General features: G+C 39.3%; 1 protein-coding gene across 1 annotated transcript in view; it reads left to right on the top strand.

Moving 5' to 3' along the window:
• Nucleotides 1-15519, top strand: part of Sorcs1 (sortilin-related VPS10 domain containing receptor 1) — a 481478-nt gene that overhangs the window by 423581 nt on the left and 42378 nt on the right. Inside the window, exon 18 of the mRNA XM_013017825.1 lies at nt 1228-1399. Coding sequence (XP_012873279.1) covers nt 1228-1399 — 172 coding nt within the window. The remainder of the gene's footprint in view (nt 1-1227; nt 1400-15519) is intronic.

The raw sequence follows: 15519 nt of genomic DNA, 5'->3' as shown, positions 1-15519 counted from the left end.
GAAACTCAAATTTAACCAACTTACTATCATAGCATCCAAAGTTACCTTTTTTCCCTCTGAACTACAAATTCTCTTGCCATATACACAGGAATACCCCCATTCTTCATAGCTTCACAATCTACAGTATCAGTTAGCCATGGCAAATTGCAGCCTGAAAATGTATTTAAGTGGCGAATTCCAGAAGTGAATGAGCCAGGCGTGGTAAATGGCATCCCATTGTATGTAGTGAGAAGATCTGATTCACTGTACATCATAGTCTATAGAGTATTAACCTGGCTTCATCTCAAGTCATAGATATGTTATCACAGGAAGGTTGAGTTCAATAAACTATTTTGAGAGAATCGACGATCATGTTGAGTTTTATTACAGAATATACTCATAATTATCTTCTTATGCATTGTCACCATTAATCTCTCATTGTGCCTATTTGATACATTAAGCTTCACGGCCGGTATATACGAGTATAACAGCGTTTGTAGGGTTAAGTACTATCTTCTTTTCTAAGCGTCCATTGGCAAGCTCTCAGACCCAGAGTGTCATCTCCCTGGGGACTCCTGCTTTACTCATTCTCATCCTTAATTAGGTATTGTTTGAATTATTGCCTCAATTACCCAAGTCTTTTCAACTGAATTATTAACCTCATGAAGATGAGGATTAAAGATTTATCCCTATGTATTTTCCTGCAGCTCCCAAATGGAGAAATTGTCAATTGATTAGGTAAACAAACATAGTGATTCTATTAAAATGCTAATAACAATGGGGTGCTATTATTATTAATCTCTCTGTTGGACACTTTATATGAATTAGCCCAAATCTTCCAAGAAATGTGAAAATCAGATAGTTAGGTGGTTATTCATGGTCCTCAGAGCTAAGCAGGAGGTCAAGTTAAAACAAACAAACAAACAAACAAAAACACTTGCTAAGTAGCCAAGCACTTGTGGTTTCAGTCTATAATCCTAGCTACTCAGGAGCCTGAGATTCAAACGATCCAAGTCACTTCAGAAAAATGCATGAGACCATTTTAGAAAGAACCAGGCTAGATTGGGGTCTTTGTTCAAGTGGTAGAATACCAACTAAGTCATATATTTGAGCAAGCTCAAGGCCCTGAGTTCAAACCCTGGTACTGAAGAAACAAAGGAACAACAACAACAAAAAGCAAAACGAAACTCAATAGTAACCTGCAACTAGAATGACCTGGTTCATGACTTGAACTTTTCTTTTCCTTAGCTATAGGAAGGTAGTGTCTAATAACTGTACTGATGGAGTGAGGGAGCAGTACACTGCCAAGCCACAGAAGTGTCCGGGGAAGGCCCCTCGAGGGCTCCGAATCATCACCGCTGATGGGAAGCTGACCGCGGAGCAAGGACACAATGTCACACTCATGGTACAATTGGAAGAGGTAGGCGCCAGTGATTTCTATGCCTTTTTGGCTTTCTTAGCCCAGAGATTTTTTTTTTCCCCTGACAAATCATGGCTCTTGTTACGTGTCTCCTTTAATGTTCTGCATTTGATAGGCAATATTTTTGTCATTTTATTCAACTCTTACATTCATGTTTTCTGTTACCATTTCACCTTTACTGGCAGTTTTCAAATTCTTTTAATTTTACTGCAAGTTCCAATTCACTTAATTTCTTATTTTTCCAGTGTTCTCTTGGAATTTGATTTTGTTTATTGTAAATTTTTAGCAAAAAACAATTTTTCCCCAGAGTACAATCATGGTATTCCCAGAGTAATTTCACATGTACACATATTGATCTAACCTAAAAGATGTGAATAATTTTGTCCTTTCTTAGCCTGACAATTTTAATTTTCTTTACTAAAGGCAACTTGCTGTTAGAACATACAACTCTAATACCAGTGTAAACACAGCTGGGTATTTCCGTACATGTATCTTGGTTCACCACAACAATATCATCTTAATGAGCCATTGTTATTTTCCAAGTTATGGTTCACTGAAATCTCTGATTATCTAGATAGTGGATAAGAATGGGCAAAGGCAGTTTTGTCATTGTGTAAATGGGAATGTGGTCTCTAGAGAATATCACTGAAGTATCTTTTACTAAATCAGGCAATCCTCACTTCAACTATATTTTGTGAGTAACTAAAATACACCCAGCACTCCACTGGACTCTGTGAAAGCAAAGTAATGTTTAAAGTTAGTAATGGCCTTCTTGGGAGACAGAAATAGGACTATCACAGTTCAAGGCCAGTCCAGAAAAATGAGATCTTATCTCATTATAGCAGTTCATGTCTATTTTCTCAGTGACTCAGATTATGGAGGTACGAGGATTAGTCTGAGGTCAGCCTGGGTAAAAGATGAGACTATCTGAAAAACCAACCCAAGGTACAAGGCTTGGGGGTGGAGTGTGAATCAAAAGGTAGAGCATTTATCTAGCAAGGCCTTGGGTTGAAGTCTCAAGACACACACACACACACACACACACACACACAAATTAAATAAAAGACCAATTGATAATGACAGAAGGATTAAAACTATTATGACATTAGCTTCCCATGTTCTAGTCTGATTGCCAGTAGATCTCAGTTATTTGTGTACATTTTTTATTTTCTTTAAGTAGTTGTCCAAAGGAGTTGCCATTTAACAAAAGTTTATGAATATAGAGCCCCTTGATCAATGTTACCCCATTCAACACTCCCTCCCTTCCCCACCCCTTTCCTTGCTCTTCTTAATTTTGTCTACCCTTTTCCCCTTGAACCCACCCCACCCCTTCTGAGTACCCACAGCCTGGTGTTTATTTTGCTGTATTTTGAGTTTTCCTTTTTAAGGAATCACATTTTTTGAGATTTCCCTTGGATCTCCATTTCAGATAATATATTTGCTTATACTTGGATACCACCCAAGGTATTTACTTACAAGTTTATAAGCTAAATCTAGCCTCCATATGTAAGAGAAAACATGTGTCCTTTGTCTATCTGGGCCTGACGTATTTCACTTAAACATAATTTTTTCCAAGTCTTTCCATCTCTTTATAAATGGTACAATATTCTTTCTAATAGATGAGTCAATTCCATTGTGGGAATAAGTCATTTGCAATAGTCTAAAAATACCTAAGAATTAGCTTAACCAAAGATCTGAAGGACCTCTATCTACAATGAAAACAATAAAAACTTAAAGAAGTAAATCAAAGAAGATTTAAAGAAGTTAGATTGACCTTTCATGCTCCTGGATTGGCAGAATTAATATCATGAAAGTGGCAATGTTGCTCAAAGCAATCTATAATTTCAATGCAATATCCATTAAAATGTCAACATCATTTTTCAATGAGATAGAGAAAATATTCTCAAAGTTCATATGGAACTATATAAACAAGGCCCTGAATTGGAAAAGTTATCCTTTATAGAAAAATAAATAGTGATGGAGGTGTAGCAATACCAAACTTCAGACTCTACTATAGAGCTATAGTTAGGAAAATAACTCTAAGTTTGTAGCATGCATAAGAATCAACTGAAACACATATGAAAGCATTGTATGAGGTCAGCTCCTCAAAGATTCTAATTCAGTGTGTTGGCTTGCTGTCCAAGAGTATTCATATCTCACACATTCACAGGTTGTACATTGTGCTCCAAGGAAAACACACTGAAAGCAAAAACAAGGTCAATAGCAAAGGGAAAAAGAAATCAGAAACTCCAGAGTTTAGCTTGAGAAAAATAAGATTAACTGATTAGGATTTCTTTGTCTCGTTTGATCAAAAGTAATACTATTTAGTTTTCTTTAGTTCTATATTAATCCCTTTAGCTATATAGTTATTCTTCTAAATGGTAAAATTCTCAAAAACACTTTAGAGGAAACTACAAAGATGTAAGTCAGTGTAGGCCAATTGGAATTATACATGTTTCACTTAAATAAACTGTGGGGGATTCTGCTTCTGGGTATGACAAATTTGCTTGTAGCCATCCAAATATATAGAGAGGGTGAAATGGGAGTAAAAAAGAATGAAATCTGGGGGGAAGGAGGAAGGAAATGGAAGAGGAGGTAGAGGAAACTTTCAAGAAGATTGGAAGCCAAAATTCTCTGAGGAAATGGAAAATTCATCAGGATGAGTCCAACTTTTGATGCTGAAATTTTCCAGTAGAGTGTTGCCAATTCATCTGTCATATCATATATTAGATTCAGATGTTAAATTCCTAGTGGGACATCAGGCAGGAAGGATTGAACATGAGAAGTAAAGCACAGAACAAGTGTAGAAACATGAGGGATGATATGTAATGTTGAAATGTGCCATATAGATTTTATTACAGTCCTGGAAGAGAAAGAGGGAGATCAGGAGCAGAAACATTTCAGAAGAGATCATAGCTAAGAATTTTCTAAGGCCAATGGAAGATATCAACATATCAATATCAAAAGAATCAGCAGACTCCAATAAAGACATACATAAAAGGAAACCAGACTTGTCTACCGTATGCAAAATGCCAAAATATAACAGTAAAGAGAAAATTTGAAAACAGCCTGAAAGAGCCAGGTGCTCATGGCTTATACCTATAGACCTGGCTACTTGGAAATAAGAGACCAGGAGAAGCACAGTTCCAGATCAGCCTAGGAATAAAAGTCTGTGAGATTCCATCATACCTCCACAGAGGTATGCTGGATGCCTGTTAGCCCAACTATCAGAAACCTAAAGCAGGCAAATGACACTTGGGAAATAAGTGAGACTTTAAAGTAATCAGCATGACTCTGTGGTACATACAGCACCTAACTAGCAAAGGCCAAGTCCGAGTTTAAACCTGAATACCCCCACCAAAAGTGTTGTTAATATACAAATCCAATAAATGGCCCATGAGTCGAAAACCACGCAGACATTGTACAAATTGATAAGAAAAATGCTGGAAACTCAACGGAAAATGTGTGAGTGACTTAAATAAGGAGTTCTCAAAGAAAGTAAGGAATTAGCCCATAGATAGGTGGGAAAATGTTCAGTACCCGTGTACAGTCAATGCAAGTTAAAACTACAAAAAGTGTTACTGTGCATGATTGTAAGATTTCTATTTAAGAAGGCTAATCATATCACATGTGGTTGAGAGATAGTAGCAGTGGCAGTGAGTCACTTAGATGATGCTGATTGGACCTAACGAAACTGCTATCTTAGGGGTCTGTGGGACATGGATACCAGAGCTGTGCCTAGACACAATCTGGGGCTTATCACTTTGCTCTATAAGGCATGCACAGTAGCATTTTCTATATCACTTTGGTCTACAAGGGATGCACAGTAGCATTTTCTATTGTGGTCTCAAATATCCACCATCAAACGAGATCCAAAAACATTAAACAGTTCCAGAAATAAACTCTGAGTTCTAAGTAAGGATTCATACTGTATATTTTCATTATTGCCCTAGTTTATTAGTAGTCATTGTTGTTTGTTGTTTTTGAGCCTAATTTACAAATGTAATATTGTCCTAGAAACGTATGCAGAGGAACAAGTGCAGTGTGTATAAACTGCATATAGATGGTATTTATATATGTGTTTAAAACATACATATGATATAAATACATAGATAATAGAAAGATAAATGATTGTAGGTAGGTAGGTAGGTAGATTATGGTTTCTGTATGTTGTTTCATGCATATTTTGGAAGTCTGGGACGTTTCCCCTTTTCTTGAGGGAGACTTCTATACCTATCTCAATTGTACATGCATATATACCAGAATGTATGTAAAATAATATGTAGTAGTATCTACAAGATTTACATACTACAAGCAGCTTACTCTTAGATAAAGAACTGTTTGTAGTATACTGCAACAAAAAAAAGAACAAACTGGAGATACATCTGAAAACTTGAGGAGGAATCACATCTCCAGTGTTGAGCTAAAGAAATCAGGCTAAACATATTGCATGCCTCCATTTAATTAAACTATAAAAATAGGCAAAGCTAATTCATGATAAGGAAAGTTTAAATAATTCTTCCCTCCTGAGGTAGAGTGGTAGAGAGGAATATCTTGGTGATTGGCAGTTACTTGATGTGGTGATTAATAGACACGTTCACTTAGTAAAAACAAAAGCATGTATTTAATTATTTTTTATTCAGCATACAACGCTTTTATAGAAATTCAGCATTTTTTTTTAGAAATTCATCTAAGATGTAAAATGTCTTATTTGGGTCTTTGGGAGGAAGGAAAATTAATGAAATCTTTCATGAACTATCAGGACAAGATTGATTTTCAAGGTTAACTGTTTCTCAGAAACATAAGGATATTAGTTATGACATTCAAAAGAAGCTCCTCCTTTGAAGCAGCAGATCTTGATGCCCGAGCAGAATTCAGTGTGTCATTCCATTTCTAATAACAATGGAGAGCCAAATTTTGAAGTAGGAAGTTTCTCTCTCAGGCAGCCCCAACCATTGCACAAGTGATGGAGCACACAGGTCAGGGCCAGAGGCCAGACTTCCAGCTGTCCCGGTTTGCTTTCCATGTAAGCAAGTGCATTAGGTATCTCATACTGAGCAAAATGATGAAGGGACAGAGTGAGGAATCTGGCTCTAAGATGCATAAATTTATACCTTCTGGGCACAAGAAGGGAAAAAAGGTATCAAGTCAGTGTGTTGCACTGGAGTGGGCAGAGTTACACCAGCAGGAATGAAATCAGCTGCTGTCTGCTAGCAGTCATGGCCCCTGGACACTCTAGGCTTCCTCGTGCAGAGTGTGGAGTCCAGATGACAGCGCTGGGAGCCGGAGGCCCTGGAGACCTCACATTGCATTGTGAGATTCTGTGGGAATGGTTCGCAGTCTTCGTGCACTGATGACCTGTTTGTCTGTTACTCTCCGGATCTCACATGTAGATATGGGTGAGGTGTATGATTCCCAATGAGGAATAAGAGGAAAACACATCTCTGAGGGGGAACACAGACATAGGTTAATAACAGAAGCCGAGAGAGCCAGCAGTTCTTGAGCACTGACTGTTGTGGTTCGTCAGTGCTTTACACACATCACCTCATTGAAGTCTCATGAGCAACCTTATACCAGTAAGCATTATCATTATCACATGGCCATTTCAGAGATAACAAAGCTGAGACCCAGAAAGACAAAGTAACTCAGCTGAGTGCACAGAGCTAAATAGTGAAATCAGAAGTCAAGGGGGAGCTTTGTAACATCTCACTTTGCTACTGTGTTAGAAGGAAACATCTTCTATGCCAGCACTTCACGTAGTTTCTAAATCTATATAGAAAGCCTTGGTTGAAAGCAGGTGGTAACAAAGATTAAAGAGCAGAAAGAAAAGGCAGAATTATCTACTCCCAAACCAGTTTGGTGTATGGTTGCTACTGTGCTCGTCGACACTAGTCAACAACTCTGCTAAAACTTTCCTTCTGGCTTTTCTTAGAAAGTTAGTGGCTTGGGATGTAGTCATTGGAAAACATGTGAGCATACCACCCTCTTTTTTTTTTAAAGGAAACTCCTTTAATCAAATGCCTGCTGTGTATCCCAGACTGTTTTCTCTGAGCCAAAGAACATTGCAAAACATAGGATTCAAATGTAAGGCTTCAGAGTTTAGAATCCATGTGCAGTATGTTTTATCATTTATATTAAATGTCAACCAAAAACAAGAACAAATCAAAATTTTTGTTGGTGTACCACTAGATAGAGGCTGACTTAGTTAGTGACTTGCATAGAAGCTACTCTGTTTCATCTCATGCTCCACCTGACTCATTCAAGGCCTGAGCAATCAACTACTTTCCTAAACAGATATGTCTGACCAGTTACTCACTATTTAACAAACCATTTGCTGAATGCCAGTTTTATAATAGCTACTTGGCATTCTTGAATAGACTTACTTTAGTTTGCAAAAATACATGCTTTGAATGAACTAGGACCTTTGGCAAGATTTGCTATATTGCTCCTTGTAAAAAGTATCTACCCACATGAAGTCAAAAGCACTAAAAATACAGAACAAAAGAAGACTTTTTTTTTACTGGAATAATACTTGAGCATTACCCAGTAAGTTGTGAATATATTAAAGCAGACATTGTGTCACTTGCAAAAGTAGCATCTCCGCTCAACGTGCCAAACATGGCAATAGGAAAGTAGCTCAGCCAACGCATGTGGATTAGGATAGCTTTCTTACAACAGTAGAGATAAAGTCTAAACCCAAAAGGGAAAGACTCTTAAAATGTAAATACTATCCAAAATACATTACAGAATTCATCAGACATCCAAATCCCTTCCTTTATCCTCTACTTACTTGTCCATGTCCCAATTCTAACATAAGGATATCAGAGAAAACATGCTACCAGCAGAGAAAAGAAGATAACCTCACATTGACAGGAGAACTTCAAAAGCAAGACATATTCTAATTCCATGTATGACAGTCCATCCCTAAACAAGAATATTGGCAGACTTGACAGGTGTAAGAGATGAAATCCTATTCCTACAAATAGTATATGAATTCATCTTCAACATCTCAATGACAAAGGTGACTGCATCACAGAACTCCCTCAGATTCCACTGCTCGGGTCAACAGAAGCATTACTCAGAGAATTGTATAGCTATATTTAGGTCAATGAAATTTCCACCAATGGCCATGCCCACTCTGTTGCTTTTAGGGTTCTCTACATATATGCACTGTGGTACCATGATCCAAGGAACAGCTTTGCTTCCATCTGAGAATAACTGAGGCCAAATAAGTACACACACACACACACACACACACACATATTCAACAACATGCATACCACACAATGCATTTATGTGTCATGGTTTCCTTAAGAGCAAGAACAAGTGCTTCAGGAATCAACCGAGCAGGGAATAAAAGGTTCTGTGCAGTTATGTCCAAGAAGGCAAATATGTCCCAATGATAGATCGACGCTTTTATATTTAGAAGCCAGACAAAGATATTTTGCACTAGGACCCACATGTACAATCAGAGGAACATCTCTGTTTGAAGACACTCAAGATGAATGCTCTCTGGACCACTAATGAACACTTAATGAGCTTATAAACTTTCAGCACCATCATTCAGCTTTGCAGAGAAATCCAGAGCAAGAACTGGCAAGCACAGGGTGATGGTGAAGGATCCAATCAGCCTTACAAAGAAAAAAAAAAGACCAATTTGGAGAAGGCATTTATTTGATAGACCTGCTACCCAGGAGTAGTATATGCATGTTACACAAGATAATTAAACCTGTTATAAACAGCTGTAAGAATAAAGAGATGCAATTCTCTGCATATTTTAAAGCTTAAATTAAATCTGAGGCAAGGGACTAAAATTAAAACTTTGATCTGTATCTCATTGTTTTAATACTTCAATTTACATAGAAAGATGGGAACTTGAGGAAAATTCATGGTTAGAACTTTAGCAAGGCTTAAGTCTGGAACAAAAGGGCTGTGTCCTAATTAGACAAATTCATATCTTCATAATTTCTCATATATCAAAAGACTGTCATGACATAAAAGGACCATGATGTAACAACACATTAGAAATACAGCAGGACGACTCTTGAGAAACCTTTCTGTGAAACCCTCCTTTGTTTGTATTCATGACAGAACTTGATCCCATTTGTCATCTGAAAGAAAGCTGATTTGGAGACTTTAGAAGTAGCACAAAGAGTTGGTAGGCACTGTTGAATCAGGGCAGGTATCAGATTCTAAACCAGTTCAGTTCTGTCACAAAGCTTCAGTTGTTTCCTCCTCCTGCACAGAAGAACTGGGGTTGCTTTCAGTGAGCCAGGGGGTCTGAGACTTTCTCCTGTGTTATTCTCCTACCTCATTCTGCTTTAGTCTTCTTGACTGATAACAAGCTAATTGAGACACTTCACTATTGAGACACTAATTGAGACACGTCCCCCTCCCCCCTTGTTGCTGGAGGCTGCAAAGGGAAAGAAGGAAATGAGGCAGACAATAGAGTTTATCTTCAGCCAGAAACCAAGTGTCTGAAGAAGTTCAAATGCACATAGTAGTGGCAAATACTCACAGCCCACACTGCACCACTCCCGGCAATCCTTCACCACAAATGACTTCTGGCTTGCGGGTTTACCATTGACCATTGGTTTTCTGGCGTTTCTGCCTCAGCAATCCAGTCTTCAATTCAGTCCACCTCTGAGATCCAAGGCAAAAGCTTATCACCAGTGCTTGAAGCAGGCTTTTTGTTGTCACCTAAAATGTGAAATTCCTCCAGAAGCCCTAAGGGGTATTGGAATCTGGATGGATGGATTATTACGAAACACCAAGGGAAAGCATATTCTGATAGCGTTAGAACAGCCATAGCTTGTCTGAACTAGAAGCAACAATGATGAAAATGAGGATAACTGGGACAGTTATTTTTAAGGTAAAGAAGATCTGAGTGTCAGTGTGTGGAGGTGCAGAGAATCTGGATGTGGTGTCTGTCACCCCATTCATCACTGGAGTTGATTTGGATGGCTAAGCAGGTGTCTCCTTCCTCTTACACGGCTCTGTGTGTGTTACTCCTATAACTACATGCTCCATGGAAGAGGATGACACTCCTAACAGGTCGAAGATATAGGAGCGCCTTACTCTCTCCTTCTAGAAGCTCTGAACCAGCTCCCCAGTGTACAATGCATTTCAAAGGACAGGTCAGCAGGCCCCGATCTCTCCAGCTCCTGCTTCACCTCTGTAGGGCTTTGAGGGCAATAGGGCGTCTCTCCCACATGTAATATCCTCCATGGAACACTTTTCCACATCGAACATCCCCATCGATTTTTTATTTTTCATAGTAGAATGGTTGGGAATGGAGTGGAACCAACCCCCCAAGGCCAAATATCATTTAGCCATTTATCCGAAAGCTCTGTATTACTTGGTGACATCTTATCAAAGGATGCTGTATACAAAACTATTGAAAATAATTTAAAAATATTGACAGTGAGATGCCAAAACAGCATAATGATTCCAGGGCTGTTGTGGATGTATATGTGTGTCATGTGTTATGTGTGTCAGTGTGTGTGTGTGTGTGTCCCCACCTCCATTCCCACTGGTTAAAACCAAATACATCAGCCTGTTAACAATATAATTTTGGAGTGGTAAAATTATGTGCATTATTTTTTTTTGTCAGTCATGGAGCTTGAACTCTGGCTCTTCAGCTCAAGGCTAGTGCTCTACCACTTGAGCCACAGCACCAGTTCCAGTTTTCTAGTGGTTAATTGGAGATGAGAGTCTCACAAACGTTCCTGCTTGCGCTGCTTTTGAACCACGATCCTCAGACCTCAGCCTCCTAGATAGCTAGGATTATAGGCGTGAACCACTGGCACCTGGCTGCTACACAATTTTTAATTTTCTCTTTTATTATCATATTTCTCTATTTTCCCCACATTTCCCCAGAGAATATACTTTCTCTTTTCTTTCAATAAAGTTACTACACTTCCATACACATTTTTTCACTACTAGGAAAATTGGGCTGCCCCAGGTTGATTCCTAAAGGAGCCTTTCTCCTACTCATTTTGTGTTAAATGTAATTTTGTGCTTATTACGTAGCTGAATGTTTTGTGTTCAAACTATTTGTAAGATTTACATGATGTGGTAATCCCATCTTTCTCCTGCCTACGCCTGCTGAGGTAATTTCTAAAATACTCCAGAGCAGTCATGACATAGCGGAAATCCTTCACCATCCAAGCTGCCTACATGGAATGAAGAGGTCCCAGCTTGCAGTTATCCATCTGCTTACACAAGTCCAATGCCCGCCTGCCCTCTGTGCTCCTGTCCGGTGTAGGCCCCACACGAAGAATCCAGAAAAAGGAAATAGGGGTGAAGTTGTTCAGCCAAACATATGCTGCCACAGCCCATTTGCAGAAGAAAGATTCAACTCCTTTGTGAGGTTCTCAGCCTGGGGTTAGAGAGAGAAGTGTATGTGTTAAGTTAGGGACACTCAATATTTCATCCTGTTCACATGATGCCCCGCCCCCTTTCAAATTGGATGAAGTTGTTATTTACCTCCCACCCCATGCCTTTCTATTATATCCAGGGTCATTCATATGAACATCCTGGATTACATCTGTAGGCACTGTTCTATATTCTAACACCGACACACACACTTACGTCCTGCCTATAATTGTTAACTTTGCTCATTTTTAATATAACTGGGCTATACCAGTTCTTCTTTTGCCAAATATTTGTTTGACAGGATCATCTTTAAACTCCCTTCTAAGACAAAAAATAATGTCCCTATGCAGGAGCCTGGGTTCTGTCTGCTGCGGAGCTCTGAGGCTCACAGGGTGGGCTCAGGGTCTCATTTCCGGAGAGCAGCTGTCAAGATTGAGTGACCATAATACTCATTTTCCCATACGCTCCTGAATCCCTCTTATCAGAACCGATGGGTTCACATGCTCAGGTAAACTTGCCTTCATCATGGGCATTTGATAGATTCATTTTTTATTATAGAGGTCAGTGAGGCTCTTGGAGGAGTCTCAAGGGATCCTCCAGAGTACAGGAGACTCTGATGCCTTTCTCATGCATGTCTCCTAAGCCAGTTGTCATAGATCTATGGCTCTCTGAGTGAAAGGCACTAGACCCAAAGAATATGGGGTGGTAGTATAGATGCTTGCCAGCTTGGAACCCCATTCTTCAAATGCTGCCTTTTGATTTGTTCGATTGAAGAGACTCTGTTCTACACAAGACTTCCTGTACCAGCCATTTCGCAAATTCTCTGGCTTCTTTGTGGCATAAACATGATATGGCTACATCAGAGGGCAGATGGGAGGCGAGGAGGATAGAACGAAAGCAAATCCATCTTTAGTTAGAAGTGTCTATGTTAAAACGTTGGCAAGGAGAAAACAAAGTCAAGCCAGGAATAGAGTGAAGAAGAGAGGGAAATGAGACTTTAGCTTTCCTACATGAAGTTATAATCAACTTCCAACTAAAGAAACCTTGCCAATGAGGACTGAAGTGGGTGGGTAAGTTAAGCCACAAGTAACTTAAAATACGTCATGACTTCAGAGGTCTCATGCATATTCTTTCATGCCAATTGTCCCAATATATTACATGGAAACTCCTTTCTGCACAGGACATTTGCACATCTGTTTCCTTCTAGTCCTAGCTCCTGGGCTCCCTCGCCTCTACTTCTTTTACTCCTCTCCCTCATCTGATTAATCCTTCTGAACAGGTCCTCTGAGGAGCTTCCTTAATGTAGTCAATCATATAAACTTCCCAGAAATCTTTACCACGCAAGCTTATGACATCATCTATCACTATTCTATATTATTACCTTTAATAATGTTTTAAAATTATGTCTGCAATTATACAATATGGAACTATTTCACTAGGAGGTCCAGAAATTCACAAAAGCCCAGACTCTATTGCTTTTTGCCTATTGGATTATTACATACTTCCATTTTCCCATTTAGCCATTGACATTCCACAAATACATGGCATTTGGTTGCATGAATGAATGAATGAGCCCTTCAAAGTAGGGCAAGTATGCCAAGACAAGTGAGTGTCTCAGAGTTGACCAGTTGTCAGTTTGCTTGCTTGCTTATTCTCTGAAAGGGAATTACATTTCTGCCTCAAGTGGTGACTAGAGCTAAGGAAATGGCAGCAGATGAGGGATTTTTTCCCCCCAACCTCTCAAGCTTTCCTTTGCAGTAGTGTTAGGTTGAGAGCTGTGAACGGCAAAGAATGGATCCAGTTCATCATACCTGAGTGGGCTAAGCCATAGCAGTGGTGAGGGAAATCCATTGATTTCAGCTACCAAACATGGTGCCTTGACATTCCAACGTCCCAGTGCAGAGTTCAAGCACTAGGGCCTCTCACTACACAAGAGCCCTGGGGACTTTGTGTTTGGTAGAGTCTATCATACCTTTGCCTTCAGGGGCTCTGAGGTAACACACACTAAAGGCCTTGTTCTGTGAAGGACATCTCCTGCATGCACCACTCCAAACATGGAGTCATTCACTCCCTTCTTCCACCTACCACAAGCATAGAGAACATGGTCACAAGTAGAGAATTAACAATGCTACCAAAGACCAGTATGGCATCCAGACAGATACAACTTGGGAGAAGAGTTATATGATTGACAAGAGGTATAAGTCAGACCAACCAATCAAAGGAAAGTGATGAAAACCGAACAGAAAGAACAAGATAAGCATTCAAGCAATGGCAGATTCTAGTTTGTTCTTCCCAGCGGGCAGCTACTCTATGCAAGTGGCAGTGGAAGCAGAATTGACTGAAGTTGTGCATCACCAACCTTGGTTGCAGTAAGTGGGCTGCAGCTCACGTTGTCTTCTTGGAGTCTCCTTGGAAAAGCCAGCAAATCTGGAAGTGGAAATGCACTGGAAACAGAATGCGGGATTGAGTGGTCCACTTTGGTTGTCCAAAATGAAGGACAAGTTAGCAAGCATGGGTGACATTTATATTTATTAGAGAAGGGAATTCAGGCAATTGTACAATGTCTAACCTTGTGGATATTTGTCCAGTAGTTGAAAATGCAGGTCTTTTTCCAACCCAGGAGGACTGTTTGTGTGTGTGTTTATTACTAAGAGCAGCGCCAGGCTCTTACTGAGAACGGTGCTGGTCGCTTCATACAGGGCTTGGCTATGCAGAGATCAGAGGAGCAGGTCACCTAGATTCATAGGATTTGAACTGCTTTTCCTTTCCTGTGAATTAATCTTTTAAATGTCAGCATTTTAAACTTGGCCTTTTCAAAAAATATGATACCATATAAACCTTACTTAATCGAAAACACATTTCTAGTGCAAAGGTTTTTCTTGGTTACTGGGGGGGGGGGTTTGCCTGAAAAAGAGAAAGGCTATTAAAACAAAAGAAACATACAAACAAAAACTTGTTAAAGGAAGGCTGTGTGTGAAGGAAGCCATATTTTGCCAATTGTGTCTAAGCAATATTGTTTTATTTTTTGAGAATTTAAACTACGATTACAAAGGTCATTTCTTTTTTACAGGTCTGGAATTTTGTTACTCAGACTTTAATCTCCTCCTGCATACTCCATGAGAAATTTAAATTATATATTCCAATCAAGATTCAAAAGAACACTGTTGGTTTTATACAGCTGTACTTGTATAGGCTTTCTTTTTGCATAGAATTGTCCATGCGTTTGTAGTAATCATTTCAATTAAGATAGCACATTGTGCTCAGTTCATAGATTTGGTAACAGACCAGACAAGGCTGAATGACTGTATGAAGCCATCCAGCTTGTTAATCAAGCACCATCGTTTCCACACGTGGTTTACTTATAGTTCTATTCATGATAAATGAATTGCAAGTCCAGGAAAATGGGTTCAAATCCCAGGTAAGTTGCTACCTAGCTGGCTTACCCCTAGGAAATGATGCAATCTTCCCAGACTTTACTTTCAGCATCTAATAAGTGGACGAACATTGCCTTATCTTCTCTCCAGCCTAAGATTTTGTGGCTTGTGTTTGTGCAACATATGGATGCATGGAAGAATTTATCATTCTCATAAATGAAATCTCACATCCTATCCTGTGTCAGGGAGGGTGTCTGGTTAGAGAACCAGAAATAAGGGAGTTAATTCCAGGGTCTCGACAAGGAAGTGGTTCTTGACCATGTCAGCTAGGCTGAATTTTTAAGGCCTTTTACTCATGTGGATGAGAAG

Source organism: Dipodomys ordii, unplaced genomic scaffold (assembly GCF_000151885.1).
Source record: "Dipodomys ordii isolate 6190 unplaced genomic scaffold, Dord_2.0 Scaffold36, whole genome shotgun sequence".
Lineage (NCBI taxonomy): Eukaryota > Metazoa > Chordata > Mammalia > Rodentia > Heteromyidae > Dipodomys > Dipodomys ordii.
This window is presented reverse-complemented; position numbering and strand designations above follow the sequence as displayed.